The 19525-nt window shown below is 42.2% G+C and overlaps 1 protein-coding gene across 10 annotated transcripts in view; it reads right to left on the bottom strand.

Moving 5' to 3' along the window:
- Nucleotides 1-19525, bottom strand: part of AREL1 (apoptosis resistant E3 ubiquitin protein ligase 1) — a 57956-nt gene that overhangs the window by 13118 nt on the left and 25313 nt on the right. For 7 of the 10 annotated variants that reach the window (XR_004431508.1, XR_004431507.1, XM_033187430.1 and 4 more), the window contains 13 exons: nucleotides 17627-17687; nucleotides 16158-16384; nucleotides 14999-15236; nucleotides 8221-8390; nucleotides 7775-7955; nucleotides 7344-7591; nucleotides 5670-5747; nucleotides 4715-4856; nucleotides 4469-4590; nucleotides 3051-3126; nucleotides 2419-2528; nucleotides 1609-1788; nucleotides 1298-1423 (listed from right to left, as the gene is read on the bottom strand). Coding sequence is in view for 8 of the 10 variants with exons in the window: in XM_033187430.1 (XP_033043321.1) it covers nucleotides 1298-1423; nucleotides 1609-1788; nucleotides 2419-2528; nucleotides 3051-3126; nucleotides 4469-4590; nucleotides 4715-4856; nucleotides 5670-5747; nucleotides 7344-7591; nucleotides 7775-7955; nucleotides 8221-8390; nucleotides 14999-15236; nucleotides 16158-16384; nucleotides 17627-17642 (1914 nt within the window). In the remaining 2 variants the exon portion in view is untranslated. The remainder of the gene's footprint in view (nucleotides 1-1297; nucleotides 1424-1608; nucleotides 1789-2418; nucleotides 2529-3050; nucleotides 3127-4468; nucleotides 4591-4714; nucleotides 4857-5669; nucleotides 5748-7343; nucleotides 7592-7774; nucleotides 7956-8220; nucleotides 8391-14998; nucleotides 15237-16157; nucleotides 16385-17626; nucleotides 17688-19525) is intronic. The other 3 variants (XM_033187435.1, XM_033187434.1, XM_033187432.1) reach the window with 2 other exon arrangements.

Raw genomic sequence — 19525 nt, 5'->3', positions numbered from 1 at the left:
TGAACAAACTGTATGACTCTCAAATAGAATTGGTAACCCCCAATAAACTACTAAGGGAACTTTGAAAGAGCCCTGAAGCACAGCTTAAAACCATCATCCAGGAATACTTGTGTAGAGTGACCAAGGTTGTCTCCACAGGTGAATGAAGTTATAAGATCAGCTTTTAAGACAACAGCATGGTAGCAATAGCACGCTACTCCACAGCAGGGATTCTCAATGGATCTAAAAATGTAAAATGTTTTTTCTGTTGGTATGTACAATCCTGGATCTTTTTTTTTTTTTTATGTAAGCATTTCTATCTAGGAGCCTAAGAAATAAATTATTAAGATTTAGTATTCATATTAAACACAATGAAAATGAGCAATACCTTGGGTCTGAGGACCCTAATTCAGTGTCCTATTGACTCTAGCTGCCTTACCATGCCAGCTCAGGTGTACAAAGGCAGACAGCTGGGAATCCCATAATTTTCAGAAAGGATATTTGATTATCAGTATAGTGGTAACAATGGTCACAATTTTTCAATCATTCCTATTCTGCTTTTAACTTTAAATTTACTGCAACTTTAGCTTCATCATTATCATTTGATGCTGTTTAACACCACAATGTAAATAGAAGCAAGTGCATCAAACATATCTCTGGCTCATCGTTTTCTAATAAAAAGTTCTGGTTTTATTATTTTGGGACAGGGTTTTGCTGTGTCACCCAGGCTGGAGTGCAGTGGTGCAATCATAGCTCACTGCAGCCTTAACCTCCTGGGCTCAAGCGATGTTCCAGCTTCAGCGCCCACTTCCTTCCACACTCCCCCAGTAGCTAGGACCACAGGCACACACCACCATACCCAGCTAGATTTTTTCAAGTTTTTGTAAAGACAGGGTCTTGCCAAAGTTGCCCAGGCTGGTCTTGAACTCCTGGTCTCAAGCAATCCTCCTGCCTCAGCCTCCCAAAGTGTTGAAATTACAGGCCATGAGCCACTGCACCCAGCCAAAAAGTTTAAAAATATACAGGCATTGTGTTAAAATAGAAATCACCTACATCACTACTGCGAATGTTGACACAGACACTGCCATCTCTTCCAAATATGCTTGCACAGTGACACTTCATCATCATTCAATTATTTTTCAATTAGAAGTAGGACTCGGTGGGACAGATGGGAGACATGTGTCTTTTGCTTCACTCAAATGTAATAGACAACACAAATATGGAACATTTCCACCACTGTAGAAAGTTATCTTAGACAGTCCTGCTCTATAGGAAACTGGAGAATATGGGACCCAGAGGCTTTGGTCCTCTTTCTCACCTTATCCAATTGACCTGATTTATTATATTTCTCTTCTGCAAAGACCAGCTCCATCTCACTCATGTCATTGTTGAGGATAAAACAAACTTTAGATTTGTAGAATTCTGGGTCATCTGTTTCAAAGTACTGAGGAGGCGGAAAGACACAGAACAGAACATGAATACTTTTGCCCTGAAAGGAAAGTTTTAACTGCTTAAAACCACTTATCCCCTCGACCTTAAAAATTATTATTTACAACCCCAGGAGGAGAGATTTCAGGGATAATGGCCAGGGGCCTTAGCAGAAAATGCACACGCAAGACATAAAGTTACCTTGTAATGCATACGCAGTCCTATGATTTGGGCCAGGAAAGAGCGGGTGAAGCGAGCTCGAACCAACTGCTTGTAGGCTCCTCCTAGAGAGGACTCGTAGAGACACTTGCCCACGAGCCGTCCAGCAAACTCATACATTTTCAGGCGCAGATGAGCGGGGCGATTAGGGTTGGGATGCACCTGTTCAAGAAAGAGACTGAAAGGCCCTGAGCCATTTTTCTTCAAGCCCAGTTCTGGAAAGACCCTTCTTCCCCAACCCCATGCCAAAGGAACAAGAACTTCACTCTGAGGATCAGAGCCCATCCAAATGTTAGTTTTTTGGTAGCCACCATTGAGTAATTCCAAGTGACTGGAAGATAAAGGGCAAAGGTGGACTTAATTAAGAATCTTATATTAAGTTTGTGGTTATTCAGCAGATGATGTGATGCCTTTTCCCTAAACCAGAACTTCTTTCAGCCAAAGTGTACTTCTCTACTGACACCTTTGTCTAGTCAAAGATCTACTACAGGAATCATTTGCTTCAGATATGTTTTGAGAAAGAGGCTTAATTATTATAACTAGCAGAGTAGACATTGTACTATAATGCTTTTTAGTCAAATATTCAGCTGTCTGCATTTTTGCTTATCTTACAGATGAAATAATAAAGGCAAAGAGGAGGAAGACAATCTGATTAGCTCATATTTTAAGTAGCAAAATAAAGAATAGGACACAGGTTCTCAGGTTCCCAGATCAGTTTCATAATTTCAAATCCCGGTTAGTCTACCCATGATAACATAATCCACGTCTTCCACCCACCCATCACTGACTCACTAGTGCTTGGTTGTTGTCACTGAACCGGGTGAAGAGCTGATTGGTGGTATCAAACAGCGCTTTGCAGATGAGCTCAAACCATTCCCGGCGAGGCCCTCCCCAGTCCAGAGCTGAAAAGCATAATGAAAATAAAAAATGACTCTGCCCTACCTCCTCTCACCACTTTTGTTTATTGAGTCATCATTTTATATTCTCCACATTCCCTCTATTGTACTACCCTGGTGTTTCTCTGTTGCAACTCATCTAAACTGTGGTCCTTTTGAAATCCCACCCCTTTTGTAGGATTAATGGTATTCTGATCACTAAGGAAATGCCCCCTAGTATGGAAACGCCAGAGGTCGGAGATCCCAGGAAACGGACATTTCTCTCAAGGTAACCAAGGTTCAGGCTCTTAGAACCCTCCCTCCAAGTCCCTGTATGTCTGTGTTCCACAAGCTCCTCCATGCTATCCTGCCCAGTAAATACTACCCTTCTTCTCTTGACTCATGGTTCTCTTTCCCTGGGGGCGGATGAGGGGAAACAAACCAAAAAAAAACCCTAGGGTTTTTTTTTTTTTTTGTGGAGAGGGAGTAAGAGAAGGTGGGAGTGGGGAGAAGAGTTCAAAAAGATGAATATAAAATTTCAAAACTGACCTTCTTCATCCTGGAAAACAACCTCAAAGTTCTTGCTCCAATCTGAGATGGAGAAATTCCGAGTGGCTTTCAGAGACTGAAAAGCAGTGAAAGGAAGGGAATTGTCAGAACACTGGCTAGTATCCTCTGGATGTTCAAGACAACAACACAAGAGCACTGCCATTGTCTGTTGGACTAACTACGACTACCTGAAGGAGACATGTTACTCATAAACAAGCTTTAATGATACCACCTGACATTTGTGCACGTAACTTCAAATTTAAAGTTTTTAAAAATAATCTGATTTGTCTTTACATCATCACTTTGTTGGAAAGTTGAAGTTTTTTTTTCTTTTTCTTTTGTTTTAAACAATCCTTGTTTTAGTAATGAAAACATTCTTGCATAAAGAAGTAAAAAATGACTCAAGTCAGTAAGCTGTAAGCAAAACAACCAAGGAATCCAGGTTTTCAGCAAAGCATGGTCTATCCTCTAGACATCTTTATCCACAAGGCTAGGTTCAGACAGTGAGCCATGCCACACGGAGAATATGGCTGAGAAAAGGGGTTTCCAGTCACACCTACCAGAGCCAAACATCACAAACACTTTCTGGACAGGAACCAAGCCTTCTCATTCCTGGGGAATGTAAGAACCATGCCAGTGTCTGTGCAGTGGAGACAGACACATCAGGTGTTCCTTTTCCATCAGACCAAAGTGACAACAAAAATCATTTCCTTTTAATTCAACAAGAGCTCTTCTATTCCAGGGATTCAGTAACAAGAAGTTTCTTCTATAATCACTATTTACACCTGCCCTACATAGGAGTTCCATGGGACTGTACAGGAACCCATTCAGTAGATTTGAAGGCCAGAAAGTAAACTCCTCTCCCCTCGATAACATACCTCCAACAAATCTGCCCCAAATTTGGTAGGATCAAATAGAAGAACAGACATACGTAAAGAGAGAAATTTAGGTTTCAGAATTTAGTATATTTGTCTTTTACAGATATACTTAAAAAAGAGAAATTTAAGTTTCATGAAAAAGATAATCAGATCAGGCATGGTAGCTCACGTCTGTAATCCCAACACTTTGGGAGGCTGAGGCAGGTGTATCACTTGAGTCCAGGAGTTAGAGACCAGCCTGAGCAACATGGCAAAATCCCATCTCTACAAAAAATACAAAAATTAGCCAGGCATGGTGACACACACCTATAGTCCCAGCTACTTGGGAGGCTGAGTTGGGAGCATCACAGCCTGGGGAGATCGAGGCTGCAGTGAGCCATGATCGCACCACTGCATGCCAGCCTGGGCAACAGAGTGAGACCCTGTTTCTAAAACAAAAAAAACAAAAAAACAAAAACAACAAAAAAAGGTAACCTGCAGAATATAGATGTTCAATTGGAAAACTCTGGCATCTGCTGACAGAGATGAAATTTCACCTACCGATTCCAATAAGGCATGCCTGCTGACCTTCAGGGTGACTTTGGAATGTGGTCTTTTCATGTGGACCTGCCGAAGCTCTCGCTGGAAAAAGTTCACCTTGTCCTGAAAGGTCTCAGAGCCTCCTGGGGAGTAGCAAGATCCATCATTACAGCCTCATTACAAGCCATCTGTGCAGTCCTGCCTCTCCACCCTTATGGATGTGGCTGGGCTCACTACCCTCCCTATAGAATCCCTGTGTAATCTCACCTATGTTTTTATGCAGGGAGCGGATAAAAGTGGCAGCTAGAATGTTCCTCTCCTTACAGCTGAGCTCCACAGGAGGTTGAATGCCATCATCTACCACCAGTGTGAGGAGCTTATGGACAGGGTCAGGACCAAGGTATGAAAACTGGTAAAGAAGAAGAAAGAAATTAATCTGTAAAATCCTCAAGCCCAGTAAAAATCCTCCACAGCTCTACCCTCTGTACCAACTAATAAGAAGAAGTTAGGCTTGTTTCCTTCAAATGAGGACCTACCAGGAATACATTTCATTATTTTTCCCTTCAGTGATTTACATTTCAACATTTTAAATTATTTCAGTCACAGAGACTGCCTTTAGTTAGGACCACCGGCAAAACTACAGACCTTCCAACATAAAATATAGGAAGGGTGATATATTAAATAGCAATAAATGGTAATATGGTGATATGTTAAATAGCAATAGTAAGGATACATTAAACAGCCATAAATGACTACTCCAAACTGATCAGAAGAAAATTATTTTTATAAAATGGCATATTCTAGCCTTTGGGCAAAAGTTTAGATTCCAGAAGCCCAGAAAAGTTAAAAACAAACAAACAATGTATTTTAATATATGAGAGAGCTGCTTCTAAAGGAATTAGCTTCAGCCCACTGGGAGACCAAGCTTGGGCCAGAGTTACAAACATCTTCTCTATTAACTTAAGTCTTGAAGGCAAAGGATCACTGTTGAAGTATTCTGAGTTGCTGCTAATAACTGTTTCTGTAGGCATGTGTCCTTCCAGATTTTATATATTCTTCATGCCATTTAGTGAGGAGATAATGATGCTTTATTTGGCAACGAATCCTGTGTACACTGTGAGATCTTGCAGAAACATTGAAAGTGCTTCTGAGAAAAAATAAAAGGTTGACAGTCCAGAGATGAAGCATGCTTGACGTGAACCAGACATAAGGTTCGGCTTACTTTTGTTCCTGGACACACTCGGAAGGTGTAAAGGCGCCAGGGGATGATCTTCAGGTAGAACTCCTTCACTGAGAATTGCTGGAGGACCAAGAGACAGGAAATGAAGCGAATGATAGATAAAAAGGCTCTATTTGGGTATTCCTATTCAAATATCATAGTCCCTATTTACATTTCTCATAACCTTTCCTCTCCATGGACAAAAATAATAATAATTTAGTGAGTACTAAAGTCAAATAAATACATTAACTCTCTATTTAAAAAGGCAAATTAAAAATATTACTCTGATGACCAAGTGTGAATGGCTCACACCTGAAATCCCAGCACTTTGGGAGGCTGAGGGAGGCAGATCACTTGAGGCCAGGAGTTCAAGACCAGCCTGGCCAACATGGCAAAACTCGGTCTCTACTAAAAATACAAAAAAATTAGCTGGGTGCGGTAGCTCATGCCTATAATCCAAGTACTCGGGAGGCTGAGGCACAAGAATTGCTCGAACCCGGGAGGCAGAGGGTGCAGTGAGCTGAGATTTGACCATGGCACTCCAACATGGGTGACAAAGTGACACCCTGTCTCAAAAAATAAAATAAACAAATAAACAACAACAACAAAAAATCACTCTGACAATGCAGTTTCACACAGAGATATTTCATAATTGTAATACTCAAGTCTTTCTAAATATCTGGGATCAGGTCCTCACTTTATGAGAACAGAGTATTTCACCTAGAAACAATCAAAATCTCCTGCTCAGCGCCATGCTGCTCAGAGCCATGCTGCTCAGAATGACTTCCTCCAAGTTACTGGACAGCAAACACCAGCAACCCACATACACTGCTTTATCCCTATTTGAATGGTGCCAAGGAACTGCCAGGGAAGGGAGACAGGAAGATGGAGTGGGCTGGAGTGGAATATGTTGGTGGTATAAGGGAAGGTCCTCACACAAAAAAGTTCATCCCAAAAGAGGAAAAGATGATGCAGTAATTTTTTAATCTTAAAAAAACCCTTTTATCTGAATATGCAGGTCAGCTGTTTTCTTGATTTAAAAAAGTTTAAAGAAAATTTCAAACACATACTAAAGAAGACAAAGCAGTATAATGAAACTATCAGCTGCTTCAACAATTATCAATTCATAGCCAATCTTGTTTCATTTATTCACTTACCCATTTCCTTCATTACCATCACCCCTAGTCCAAATTAAGGCTAGATTTTTAAATGAAGAATGGTACACAGCAAAGTGTTCTGAAGTAGAACAGAATTATAACTCAGTTTTGGTTATGAGATTAAAGAGATGTAATGGGATGTTGCACAGAGTCTCATTTTTATGAGGACTAAACGAGAAACTAACACAAAGTGCTTCTTAGCTCAGGGGCTTGGGAAATTCACCTTCTTTCCTCTGCCAAAATGTCTTTACTTCAATCCTGTTGCCTGATAGTGACATCCATTTACTGTGGTTTCATGAATCACAGAATAAAAGATCAAATTGTTTTGACACAGCACAAGAAGCCAACAGTAATTTTTATGCTGGCACAAAATTTTTAACGGTTGAAAATAGCTTTCTATACAACTAGTTAACAATCTTGCCCTGATTCTCACACTGTTACTTTGTGTTTTCTGCTACCAAATACCAATTACACACAGGTTCAAGCAGGGGGATTTTATGTCAAGAATGGAAGTTCCAACCTTTGGTGACACATAGCAGTACACCTTCTTCGGTTTCTTCACCTTCTCAGGGGTGTGGCACTCAGAGGGCGAGTCTTCATCTTCCTCGTCAACAGCAGTGGACGGCCGGCGCTGGGAAGAGGTCATGTGCATGGGTGGCAGGTGCCATGGAGTGCTGCTACAGTTGGTAGCATTATAAAGATAAGCCTCAAAGTAAATGCTCACACCTGAAGTGGACACATTGCGTTCGACGATATTCTTCTCATCCTCTGAAGTATAAGAAGGAGTAGAAGTCAGGGGAGAAAAAAATTACCTATCACTAGGCTTTCAGTCCACAGGACAAGCCAAATATGGCCCAAATATCAAATGTTTGTGAGGTCAGACGAAAGACTGCAGACAGGCAAAGAAGTGGCTGAAGAACAGCACTAAATCATACTTTTCTTTCAACTTACCACTTAGGACAATAATGTCAAATTCGCCATTATTGATTGGCTGATTTTGGTATGAAATGCAGGCATGGAAGCAGCCTCGAGAATGCAGGGTGAGTCGCAAGAACACCTGGAAAGTCTGCCTGTTGGATGTCACCGACTTCTCAAATGAGACACCAGTACTCTCTTCTTCTTGAGGGCCGAGCTATAGGAAGACAACAGAGCATCACTTAACATATAGTATCTTCCCTGTTTACAAGACACTTTACTCTTTACAAAGAGCTTTCCTATCTACGATCTAATCTAAATCACAAAATTACTAATGAGACAGGTATTGTCAGATGAAGATACAGACAGCACAGAAGTCAGGGAGAAGGAAACAGAGACGGAAGTGAATTAGAAGGTGTGAGAATGACAGAGAAAGCAGCCAGCTCTCTCTAGCACACAGATAAAGAAGGGAGGCTGCTTACCTCATGAATGGACAAGGTGTAATTGTGCTCGTCTCTCAAGGACATGGAATTGTTGGTGGGATTATCATACTCATCTCGGGGTACTATTTGAAGAGTGTGCGGCTGCCCACAGGTCAACACAAGAGTAGAAAAGTGGCACACAATTTTGGTCTTAGAAGGAACCACCATTCCTGGAACAAAGATAATGGAATCTAACATTTAAAGGTGCTCCTCAGGGCACAAAGATCTGCTCAGTGGGTCCTAGAAAGCTAGGTTTCCTCCCAATTCCTAGGGATAAGTAACACTATCAAGAGGAAGAGAGGCCAGGTGCAGTGGCTCACACCTGTAATCCCAGCACTTTGGGAGGCCAAAGCCAGAGAATCCCTTAAGGATCCCTTAAGAAGTTCAAGACCAGCCTGAGCAACATAGCGAGACTGTCTCTACAAAAAATAAAAATTAGCCAGGCGTTCATGTAGTAGCTGGTTCATGCCTGTGTCCCAATTACTCAGGAGGCTAAGGCAATAGGATCACTTTAGCCCAGGAGGTAAAGGCTACAGTAAGCTGTGACCACACCATTGCATGCTAGCCCCTGTGTGACAAAGGAAGACCCTGTCTCTCTTTTTTTTTTTTGAGACGGAGTCATGCTCTGTTGCCCAAGCTATAATGCAGTGGCATGATCTCGGCTCGCTGCAATCTCCGCCTATCAGGTTCAAGCGATTCTTCTGCCTCGGCTGAATAGCTGGGACTACAGGCACCCGCCACCACACCCAGCTAATTTTTGTATTTTTAGTAGAGACAGGGTTTCAGCATATTGGCCAGGCTGGTCTCAGACTCCTGACCTTGTAATCTGCCTGCCTCAGCCTCCCGAAGTGCTGGGATTACAGGTGTGAGCCACTGTGCCCAGCCAACCCTGTCTATTAAAAAAAAAAAAAAAAAGAAAAGAGGAAAAAACAGAACTAGAGAAATTCAAATGAATTTGGCGGCTCATTTTTACAAATTCTTAACCACTGCAAACCCTAAGCAAAATGAAAAAAACTTGGAAGAAATAAAACAAAACAAAAAACCAACAAACAACTAAACAAATGGAGACATGTTTATGGAAGATCCAACACAGTACAGATGTCAATTTTCCCCAAATTGATACGCAGTTTTAACACAATTCTTATTAAAATTCTAGCAAGATTATTTATAGATTTAGTTAAGATTATTCTAAAATTTAAATGGAAAGGCAAAGGAACTAGAATAGCTAAAACAATTTTGAAAAAGAAGAATAAAGTGGAGTCAGCTTACCAATTTCAAGACTTATTATAAGAGCTACAGTAATCAGGCTGTGTGACTTGGCTCACACCTGTAATCCCAACACTTTGGAAGGCTAAAGCAGGGAGATCACTTGCGTCCAGAAGTTTGAGACCACCCTGGGCAACATAGTGAGACCCTATCTCTACAAAAAAGATTAAAAAATTAGCTAATCATGGTGGTACATGCCTGCAGTCCCAGCTAATTAGGAAGCTGAGGCGGGAGGATCGCTTGAACCCAGGAGGCCAAGGCTGCAGTGAATCATGATCGCACCACTGCACTCAGCCTGGGTGACAGTGAGACCCTGTCTCAAAAAAAAAAAAAAGAAGAAGACACAGCTACAGTAATCACGATTCTGTGGTACTGGCAGAGGGATAGGTACATAGATTAATGGAATAAGCCCCCACAAATATGTCCAACTGCTTTTTGATAAAAGTATGAAAGCAATGTAATAGAAGAAAGATCACCTTTTCAACCAATGATGCTGGAGTCAATAGACATGTATAAGCGGAAAAAAAAAAAAAAGGGACCTTGACCCAAATCTCACATATTAAAATTAACTAAAAATAGATCATGACCCTAAATACAAAATTTCAAACTGTAAAAACTTTTGAGGGGGAAAAAAAAAAGAGAGAGAGGGGATCTGGGACCAAAGATTTCTTAGACGCTAACAGTTTGACCTTAAAAGAAAAAAAATGGATACACTGGATTTCTTTCTTTCCTTTTTGAGACAGGGTCTCACTTTGTCACCCAGGCTGGAGTGTAGTGGCATGATCACAGCTCACTGCAGGCTTAATCTCCTGGGCTTAAGCTATCCTCCCATCTCCCTGCTCCAACCTACTCCCCAGTAGCTGGGACTAGAGGTGCACGCTAATTATAATATAATTAGCCTAGCTAATTTATAAACGTTTTATAGAGATGAGGTCTCACTATGTTGCCCAGGCCGGTCTTGAACTCCTTGGCTCAAGTGATTCTCCTACCTTAGAAAGTGGATTTCATCAAAATTGAAAACATGTGCTCTGTGAATGACTCTGTTAAGGGAATAAGAAGAAAAGCTCAGCGTGGGCAACATGGGGAAGCCCCATCTCTACAAAAAAATACAAAAATGAGCCAGGTGTGATGGCACGTGCCATAGTCCCAGCAACTTGGGAGGCTGAGATGGGAGATCACCTAAGCCCGGAGAGGTCAAGGCTGCAGTGAGCCATGACTGTGCTACTGCACTCCAGCATGGGTTACAGAGTGATACCCCATCTCCAAAAAGAAAGAAAGAAAAGCTACAAATGGGGAGAAAATATTTGCAGACCATATGTTTAACAAAGGACTAGCATATAGAATATATACAAAACTCTCAAAAGTCAACAGTAAAAACCCAAAATGGGCCAGGCACAGTGGCTCATGCCTGTAATCCCAGCACTGCAGGAGGCCAAGGCGGATGGATCACCTGAGGTCAGGAGTTTGAGACCAGCCTGGCCAACAGGGCAAAACCCCATCTCTACTAAAAATAGAAAAAATTAGCCAGCCATGATAGCAGATGCCTGTAATCCCAGCTACTTGGGAGGCTGAGGCAGGAGAATTGCTTGAACCTGGGAGGCAGAGGTTGCAGTGAGCTCAGATTGTGCCATTGCACTCCAGCTTCGGTGTCAGAACGAGACTCTCAAAAAAAAGAAAAGAAAAATAAATAAATAATAATAATCCCATTAGATAATGGGCAAAAGGACCGGTGTGGTGGCTCACGCCTGCATTCTCAGCACTTTGCGGGGCCAAGGGGGTGGATTGCTTGAGCTCAGGAGTTTGAGACCCACCTGGCCAACATGGCAAAACCCTGTCTCTACAAAATATACAAAAATTAGCCAAGAGTGGTGGTGTGTGCCTGTAATCCCAGCTACTCAGGAGGTTGACAAAGGAGAATTGCCTGAACCCAGGAAGAGGAGGCTGCAGTGAGCCAAGGTAGCACCACTACACTCCAGCCTGGGCAACAGAGCAAGGCTGTCTTTAAAAAAAAAAAAAAAAAGAAGGAAATGAAATGAAATGAAACGAAACGAAATGAAATGAAATGAAATGAAATGAGAGGGGAGGGGAAGGGAAGGGAGGGGAGGGGAGGGGAGGGGAGGGGAGGGGAAAAGAAAATGGACAAAAGACATGAAGAGACATGTCACCAAAGAGGATACACAGATGACAGACAGGCACACGAAAAGATGTTCAACAGCATTAATCATTTAAGAAATGCAAATTAAAAGCACAATGAGATACCACTACACACTTATCACAATGGCTAAAATAAAAAATGATGACAGCATGAAATGTTAGCAAGGATGTGAAGAAACTGGATCATTCATACATTGCTAGCAGGAATGTAAAATGCTACAGCCACTCTGGAAAAGAATGTGGCAATTTAAAAGAAACTAAGCATACAACTGCAATACATCTCAGCTACTGCATACTAGAGAAATGAAAACTTATGTTCACATGAAACCTGTAGGTGAATATTTATAGCAGCTTTATTCATAATAGCCCCCAAATGGAAACAACCCAGATGTCCTTTAACAGGTGAATAAACAAACTGGTACACTCAGATCACAGAATATAGGTAGAGTATCCCTAATCCAAAAACGAGAAATCCAAAACACTCCAAAATCCAGAACATTTTGCATACCCACATGATACTCAAAGGAAATGCTCACTGAAGCATTTAGGGTTTCAGATTTTTGGACTAGGGATGCTGAAGTGGTAAATAAGTATAGTGTCAATATTCCAAAACCCCCAAAAATCTGAAATCCAAGACACTTCTAGGTGGGCACAGTGGCTCATGCCTGTAATCCCAGTACCTTGGGAGGCCAAGGCAGGAGGATTGCTTGAGGCCAGGAGTTAGGAAACCAGCTTGGTTAACATAATGAGACTCTCTCTCTACCGAACAAAAAAATCAAAAAATTAACCGAGCGCGGTGGTGCACACTCGTAGTCCCAGCTACTTGGGAGGCTGAGGTGGAAGGAGCCCAGCAGGTCAAGGCTACAGTGAGCCATGATCCTGCCACTGCATTCCAGCCTGGGTGACAGAGCAAGGCCCTGTCTCAAAAACTACAAAACATTCCTACACCATGTTTGGAGAGAAAAAAACCACAAAACCACACTTCTGGTCCCAGACATTTTGGATGAAGAATACTCAACCTGTACTACTCAGCAGTAAAAAGGAACCAACTGGCCGGGTACGGTGGCTTAAGCCTGTAATTCCAGCACTTTGGGAGGCTGAGACGGGCGGATCATGAGGTCAGGAGATTGAGACCATCCTGGCTAACACAGTGAAACCCCGTCTCTACTAAAAAATACAAAAAACTAGCTGGGCGAGGTGGCGGGCACCTGTAGTCCCAGCTACTTGGGAGGCTGAGGCAGGAGAATGGCGTAAAACCCGGGAGGTGGAGCTTGCAGTGAGCTGAGATCCGGCCACTGCACTCCAGCCTGGGCGACAGAGCGAGACTCCGTCTTAAAAAAAAAAAAAAAAAGAAAGAAAAAGAAAAAAGGAACCAACTACTGATATACTCAGTAACCTGGATGAATCTCCGGAAAATTATGCTGAGGGAGGAAAAGTCAACTCCAACAGGTTATATACTACATGATTTTAGTTATATAATATTCTTCAAATGACAAAATTATAGAAATCGGGAATAGATTCATGGGTTGCCAGGGGTTAAGAAACAGGTTGGCAGTGGGTGGGGCAGAGGGGCGGGCACGGTGGCTCATGCCTGTAATTCCAGCACTTTGGGAGGCCAAGGCGAGCGGTTCATGAGGTCAGGAGATCAAGACCATCCTGGCCAACATGGTGAAATCTTGTCTCTACTAAAAATACAAAAATTAGCTGGGCGTCGTGGCACGTACATGTAATCCCGGCTACTCAGGGTGAGGCAGGAGAATCCGTTGAACCAGGGAGTCGGAGGTTGCAGTGAGCCAAGATCATGCCACTGCCCTCCAGCCTGGTGACACAGCAACACTTCATCAAAAAAAAAAGAAACAAACAGGTTGGGAGGGGATGGGTGTGGTTGTAAAAGGGCAATATGAGGGATCCTTTTGATGATGGAAATGTTCTGTACCTTGGCTATATCAATGTCAATAACCTGGCTGTTATCTTGTACCAGTAGTTTTGGAAGATGTTACCATTGCAGGAAACTGGGAAAATGGTATACCAGATCTCTGAGTTATTTCTTACAAATGCATATGAATATACAATTATCAAAATATAAAAAGTTTAATTTTTTAAAAAGGGCTGGTACATATAAGGATATGAGCTGTTCTCCACTGGTGGCAAGGAGGTGGGTGATGATAATTCATATGAAAAGGAGTCTCTGAGTGGGGCACTTAACCAAAGGAGAGGATACACGGAGAAAGAGATGGCTTGGGAGCCATTTTGCCCAGAGCCTTACTCTGCTATCAGAGAAAGAAAACTGAGGACTAGTCAAGCAAAGATACACAAATCTTAAGGCCCCACTCAGTAAGGTTTCACTTCAAAAGTTACCTAGGGACCCCAGGTCCTATTATTTCTGTGGACACCACAGCCCTTAGCCCTTAAGAACTAACCAAACTAATGACTCAGCAATTTTACTCCCAGAGTAATAAAAACATGTCAACACAAAAACTTGCACACAAATGTTCACAGCAGCATTGCCTACAGTACCCAAAAGTAGAAACAACTCGACCACCAACTGAGGAAAAAATAAATAAAATGCGGCATACGCACACAATGGAATACTATTTGCCAATAAAAAGAAATGAAGTACAGATTCACGCTATAGCATGACTGAATCTGGTTTAGATATTTGTACCCTCCAAACTGCATGCTGAAATGTGATTCCCAATGTTGGAGGTGGAGCCTGGTGGGAGGTGATGGGGTCATAGGGGAGGATCCCTCATGAATGGCTTGGTCTCCTCCTCATGGTAATGAATAAGCTCTTGTTCTGAGTTCATGCAAAATCTGTTTGTTTAGAAAAGCCCAGCACCTCCTCCCTCTCTCTCTTGCTCCCTCTCTCACCATGTGACACTCCTGCTCCCACTTCGCCTTCCACCATCAGTAGATGCTTCGCAAGGCCTCACCAGAAGTAGATGCTGGTGCTATGCTTTTTGTACAGCTTGCAGAACCATGAGCCAAATAAACCTCTTTTCTTTATAAATTACCCAGTCTCAGATATTTCTTTACAGCAAGACAAAAGCAGCCAAACACAGTAAGCAAATCGACAGAGACAGCAGATGAATGGCTGCCTAGGTCTGGGGGACTTGGGGAGAAAGTGACTACTAATATGTATGGGGTTTCTTTCCTAGGTTATGAAAATGCTCTAAAATCGACTGTGATGATGGCTCCATTTAAAGAACCATTAAACTGTATACTTTAAAAGGATGAATTTTATGGCATGTGAATTAAATCTCAATAAAGGTATTATTTTTAAAAAGGAAAGACGGGATGGAAGGAGTGAGAGAGAGGGAAGGAGACAAAGGGAAAAAGAAAGGAAAAAAGAACCTACCAGGCTGAAAAATTTTGTAGTAGGGACTATATGCCACATTTAATCCACCAAGCTTCACTGTGATTTCATAACGCCCAGCCTTGCGCACAGTGAAGGCCACTTTTACCACATTGGAATTGGGCTCCTGAAGGACTTCCTGGGTCACTGGAATTTCCACTGCTAGCTCAACATGAGAGATGTGAACTCTTAGTCCCACAGGCCGATGTGCAGGGAAAGGCTGCCCGTTCTTATAGAATAACTGCCATGGAAAGAAGGACACTCGTTAGCAAGCAGAGGAAAAAAACATTTCCTGTGCAGAGTGAGTGGGGAGAGAGGAAGTAGCTGGCAGAGATCACACTGGTAAATCCCAGTACCTACCCGTTCCTCACAGTCCTGCTCACAAAAACACAGAGAGAAACAAATCCCATCAATACTCCAAAGAAAATCATTAAGTCATGAGCAAATTCTTAACCTGTTCAGAGGACAAGGGTAGAATTTACCACTAAATCAAGAAAATGCCCATTTTAACTTGCCACTTCTGAACCACCAATGTTGCCTCCTTGGTCTTACCATCCCTTTATATTATCAATGCCAACCCAAATTTAAAGGTAAGTTAGCCGGCAGCACTGGCAATGAGTGAACTAAAGCGTTACCAAAGGTAGGAGGGGTTCAGGCCAAGCTTAATGCTATAGTGAAGAAGTCAATGCAAGAGTTGGGAAATTTTTTCTGTAAAGTGCCAGAGAATAAATGTTTTGGCTTTGTGGGCCGTACACAACTACTCAACTGTCATAACTACTCAGGTGTGAAAACAGCCATAGTGGATACATGATGAATGGGTGTGGCTGTGTTCCAAGACAAATGTATTTAAAGAAACTGAAGGTGGGCCTGATTTGCTAACCCAAAGAGTAAGTATTATTACTTATTCTTTTCTGTAATATTTTTATTTTGAAAAGGTAACATTAAGCCTTATACTTCTTCAAAGCTAAGGACCTATTAAATCAAAATGACAGAGAAATTTGTGACTCTTCTGATAGCAGCAATTCACTAGTTCCTGGAAAGGGTTGAAAAACAAGAGAAAATGTTAACATTCCAGGCCAGCACCTGGTAGTGTTGAACTGGGCTCTGGAAAGCAAGTTATTCAGAAACCCCAATGGGTATGGAGACAGAAACATTCCCTTACATGCACTCGGAAGGCCATGCTGTGGCCCACCTCATAGGGGTCCTTCCAATCCCAGGAGACTTTGCAAGACCGGGGATCCAGGTAATTTCCTCGCACGTAGTCATAAATAGTCCGGTCTCCTCGGCGCTCACGGTCCTCATTCTGGAGGAAGCTGACTACACGTGCGGCAAGCTCAAAGAGGAACTTAATTGTGAAGAAGAATGCAACCACAGACACTGTGATTCCACCTATGCAAAAGAGAGAACACACAAACCGCCTGCCAGTTACACATTACAGCTTTTCATTATGGAACAGGCCAACCATTTCTCAAAAATTAAAGGAAGTCAGGATGAGACTGTCAGGTTGCCAAAGAAACACTGCACTGGGTACTACCTCTGTGGATAAGAAAGGAACTTTTACACTAGGGGTCAGCAACTACAGTCCTCAGGCCAAAGTCCACCCACTGCATATTTCGGTAAATAAAGTTCCATTGGGATATAGCCACGCCCAACATTTATAAGTTATCTATGGCTACTTTTGCCCCACACTGGCAGGGTTGAGTCACTGAAATGAGCCTTTGGAACCAAAAATATTTACTCTCTGGCCTTTTATAGAAAAAGTTTGCAAACTCTTGCTCTATACGAGCTGCATACAATGTCCGCCCTGCTCCCCACTTTCCTGCACTTGCTGGGCCCCCCACAGAAGCAGTAAAAAGGATGTGCCTTTGGTTCCCACCATTTCCTTCTTAAAAGAATGCATTATTTGGGAGCCCTCCCCTCTCTTGTGTCCTTGGCAAAAGTCTTCCCCAATCCCCACCAGAGTTAGCAGTTCCCTTTCCTGGGCTCCTTCAAACTCCTGCACATTCATCTGGTATAACTTTCCTCCTCCTTGACCATTCCTCTTTATGTTATGAATGAGTACTCCTTGAAGGCAGATTTTCATCTTATTCAACTTTAGACTCCACAGTAAACAGTGTCTGGCATTGACTATAATTGCTCAATAAATGCAAATGAATGAATTCCAATGCCAACTCTGTGAAGGTACATTCTGGCATGACTAGAAATATTTCCAGCTCCATTTTCTTTTTTTTCTTTTTTTTTTTTTTGAGACGGAGTCTTGCTCTGTCGCCCAGGCTGGAGTGCAGTGGCCGGATCTCAGCTCACTGCAAGCTCTGCCTCCCGGGTTCACGCCATTCTCCTGCCTCAGCCTCCCGAGTAGCTGGAACTACAGCTACTGGCGCCGCCACCTCGCCCGGCTAATTGTTTGTATTTTTAGTAGAGACGGGGTTTCAATGTGTTAGCCAGGATGGTCTCGATCTCCTGACCTCGTGATCCACCCGTCTCGGCCTCCCAAAGTGCTGGGATTACAGGCTTGAGCCACCGCGCCCGGCCCAGCTCCATTTTCAAAGGGAAAGGAATAGGCAGAAAAGGAAAAAGAACCCAAGCAACCTTAACAAAAATACAATAGAGAGAGTTCTTTCCATAACGTACCAATAACGTAAAACATCAGGTCCCTTCAATGCCGACAGACAGCCGAGGATCACAGCTGCAGCTGTTAAAAGAAAACTTGTTTACTTTTTTTTCTCCAACTCTGCCTTGTAGCTATCTCAGAGTAAGACAGAGTGTATGGCGTGAGCCAGACAACTCTCTCAAGTCTAGAGCCCTACTATTCCTGTCTTCTTTCTAGCTTGACAGGTGCCCTATGATATATTTCAGAGAAACAAACAGAGACTGCATCATTCCCCTTGAAGACTTCCAATCTACTGACCACTCTAGGAATACCACAAACAGACACTTGCTTTATTGCTAATTTCAAAATGCAGTAACATGGCCTTCATCTTCTTAGATCCATAGTTCCCAAGACAGTTTCCCTTCCTCATGCAAAGTGGTGCTAATTAACACATGCAAAGAGGATAACGGAGTCACTTTCTCCTTATGTTTGCCTTCTGGAAGTAATTCAGCTATGTAGAAATAGCTATATAAAATGTAGAATTTTTTTTTTAAAGCAAGTATCATTATCATCATGTTGGCATTATGTAATTAAAATGAACTCTGGGTCATCCCAATAATAAGCAGTGGGTCTGAAAGGGAAGTCACTTATGCTGTTACCAATCAGGCAAACTAATGGGCCCTCTGGAAGATGAGCTCAGCAGAAAGACCAAGGAGAGGAACAAAAGGAGACTGTACTTCTCATCCTGAGTCATGCCTGTCAAGGTAGGAGTTTGCGGGAAGACTTTCACTGTTGTTAAACTTGTTTCCAGAATAACACTTCAATCTTAATTACTCATTTGGTCATTTGAACCAATGAAAGTACTGCCAAGGAAAAATGCAATGTATGCTAACGTTCATATCTTACCACTGAGTCTGACCTTAGCACAGGCTGTATATTCTATTTTACAACGCACTGAATTCACTCTTTCTTTTCAAGTCAGTATACACTAAGGCTGTCAATGTTTCTTCACCTAGCACCTTTTATCAGCACTAGAATATTACGTAGAGACAAGACAGCTAAAAATTTCTAGGTTCAGATCTGGGAGGGACCAAAACAATTTTTTTTCAGGGTATGTTTTTACATCTGATTGTGTTTGCTTAGTTCCTCTGATAACAACATATCCAGTGGAACCCGCAGAGAATAGGTAATTTGAGGAATGACTGTCAAAAGTTTCATAGAAATCCTACTTAGAGTGATTATCTAAAGTCCTACTAGAAAAGAAATCCACAGGGGAACATTAGAATTGTCACATGGATTAAGGTGCTCCCAAAAGGGTCTATTATAAACAATATAAAGAGCCAAAATTTGGGATCATAACTACTGAACCTCCTTCCCAAACAAGTATCTCATCTCTTGGGACCCTATGCTGAATTAGCTGGGGACCCAACAGCTATCATCTCAAAAAGCTGCTACCATCTCTCAAAAAGCATCTGTCTGCATCTTACAGGATGCACTAGATGACTTGGTGGGACCAAAACTGGCAGTTTAACTGCCTTAAATACTTCCTCAGCAGGATGCCATTCAATCAGACCCTAGATGTGAAACTTCTGGTCCTCAGGGAAGTTACAGCACTCAGCAAAGAAATGACATATATATATGTGGCTGGTGTTACAGATTTGTGGTCTTCTTAGAGGAATAAAAGCAGTGCCAAATGTATGGATTGAGTCATGAGGGCTGGAAAAACTCCCCCCTACTATCTCTGACAACTACAACAACCCTTTCTGTGAGAGACAGCTGACATGCAGTAATTTAGAAGCCTAGAGAACAATCCCAGGACGGCAAACTGTGTGACCTAGCTAGGCTTCAGAATCTCACTGCTGTAAAAAGAGTTGAAATTTAATAATTTATATGGTATCATCTCCTTTAGTATGATATGACTTCAGTGCAACTCCCCACAG

The sequence above is a fragment of the Trachypithecus francoisi genome, unplaced genomic scaffold (assembly GCF_009764315.1).
Source record: "Trachypithecus francoisi isolate TF-2019V2 unplaced genomic scaffold, Tfra_2.0 Lachesis_group3, whole genome shotgun sequence".
Classification (NCBI taxonomy): domain Eukaryota; kingdom Metazoa; phylum Chordata; class Mammalia; order Primates; family Cercopithecidae; genus Trachypithecus; species Trachypithecus francoisi.
This window is presented reverse-complemented; position numbering and strand designations above follow the sequence as displayed.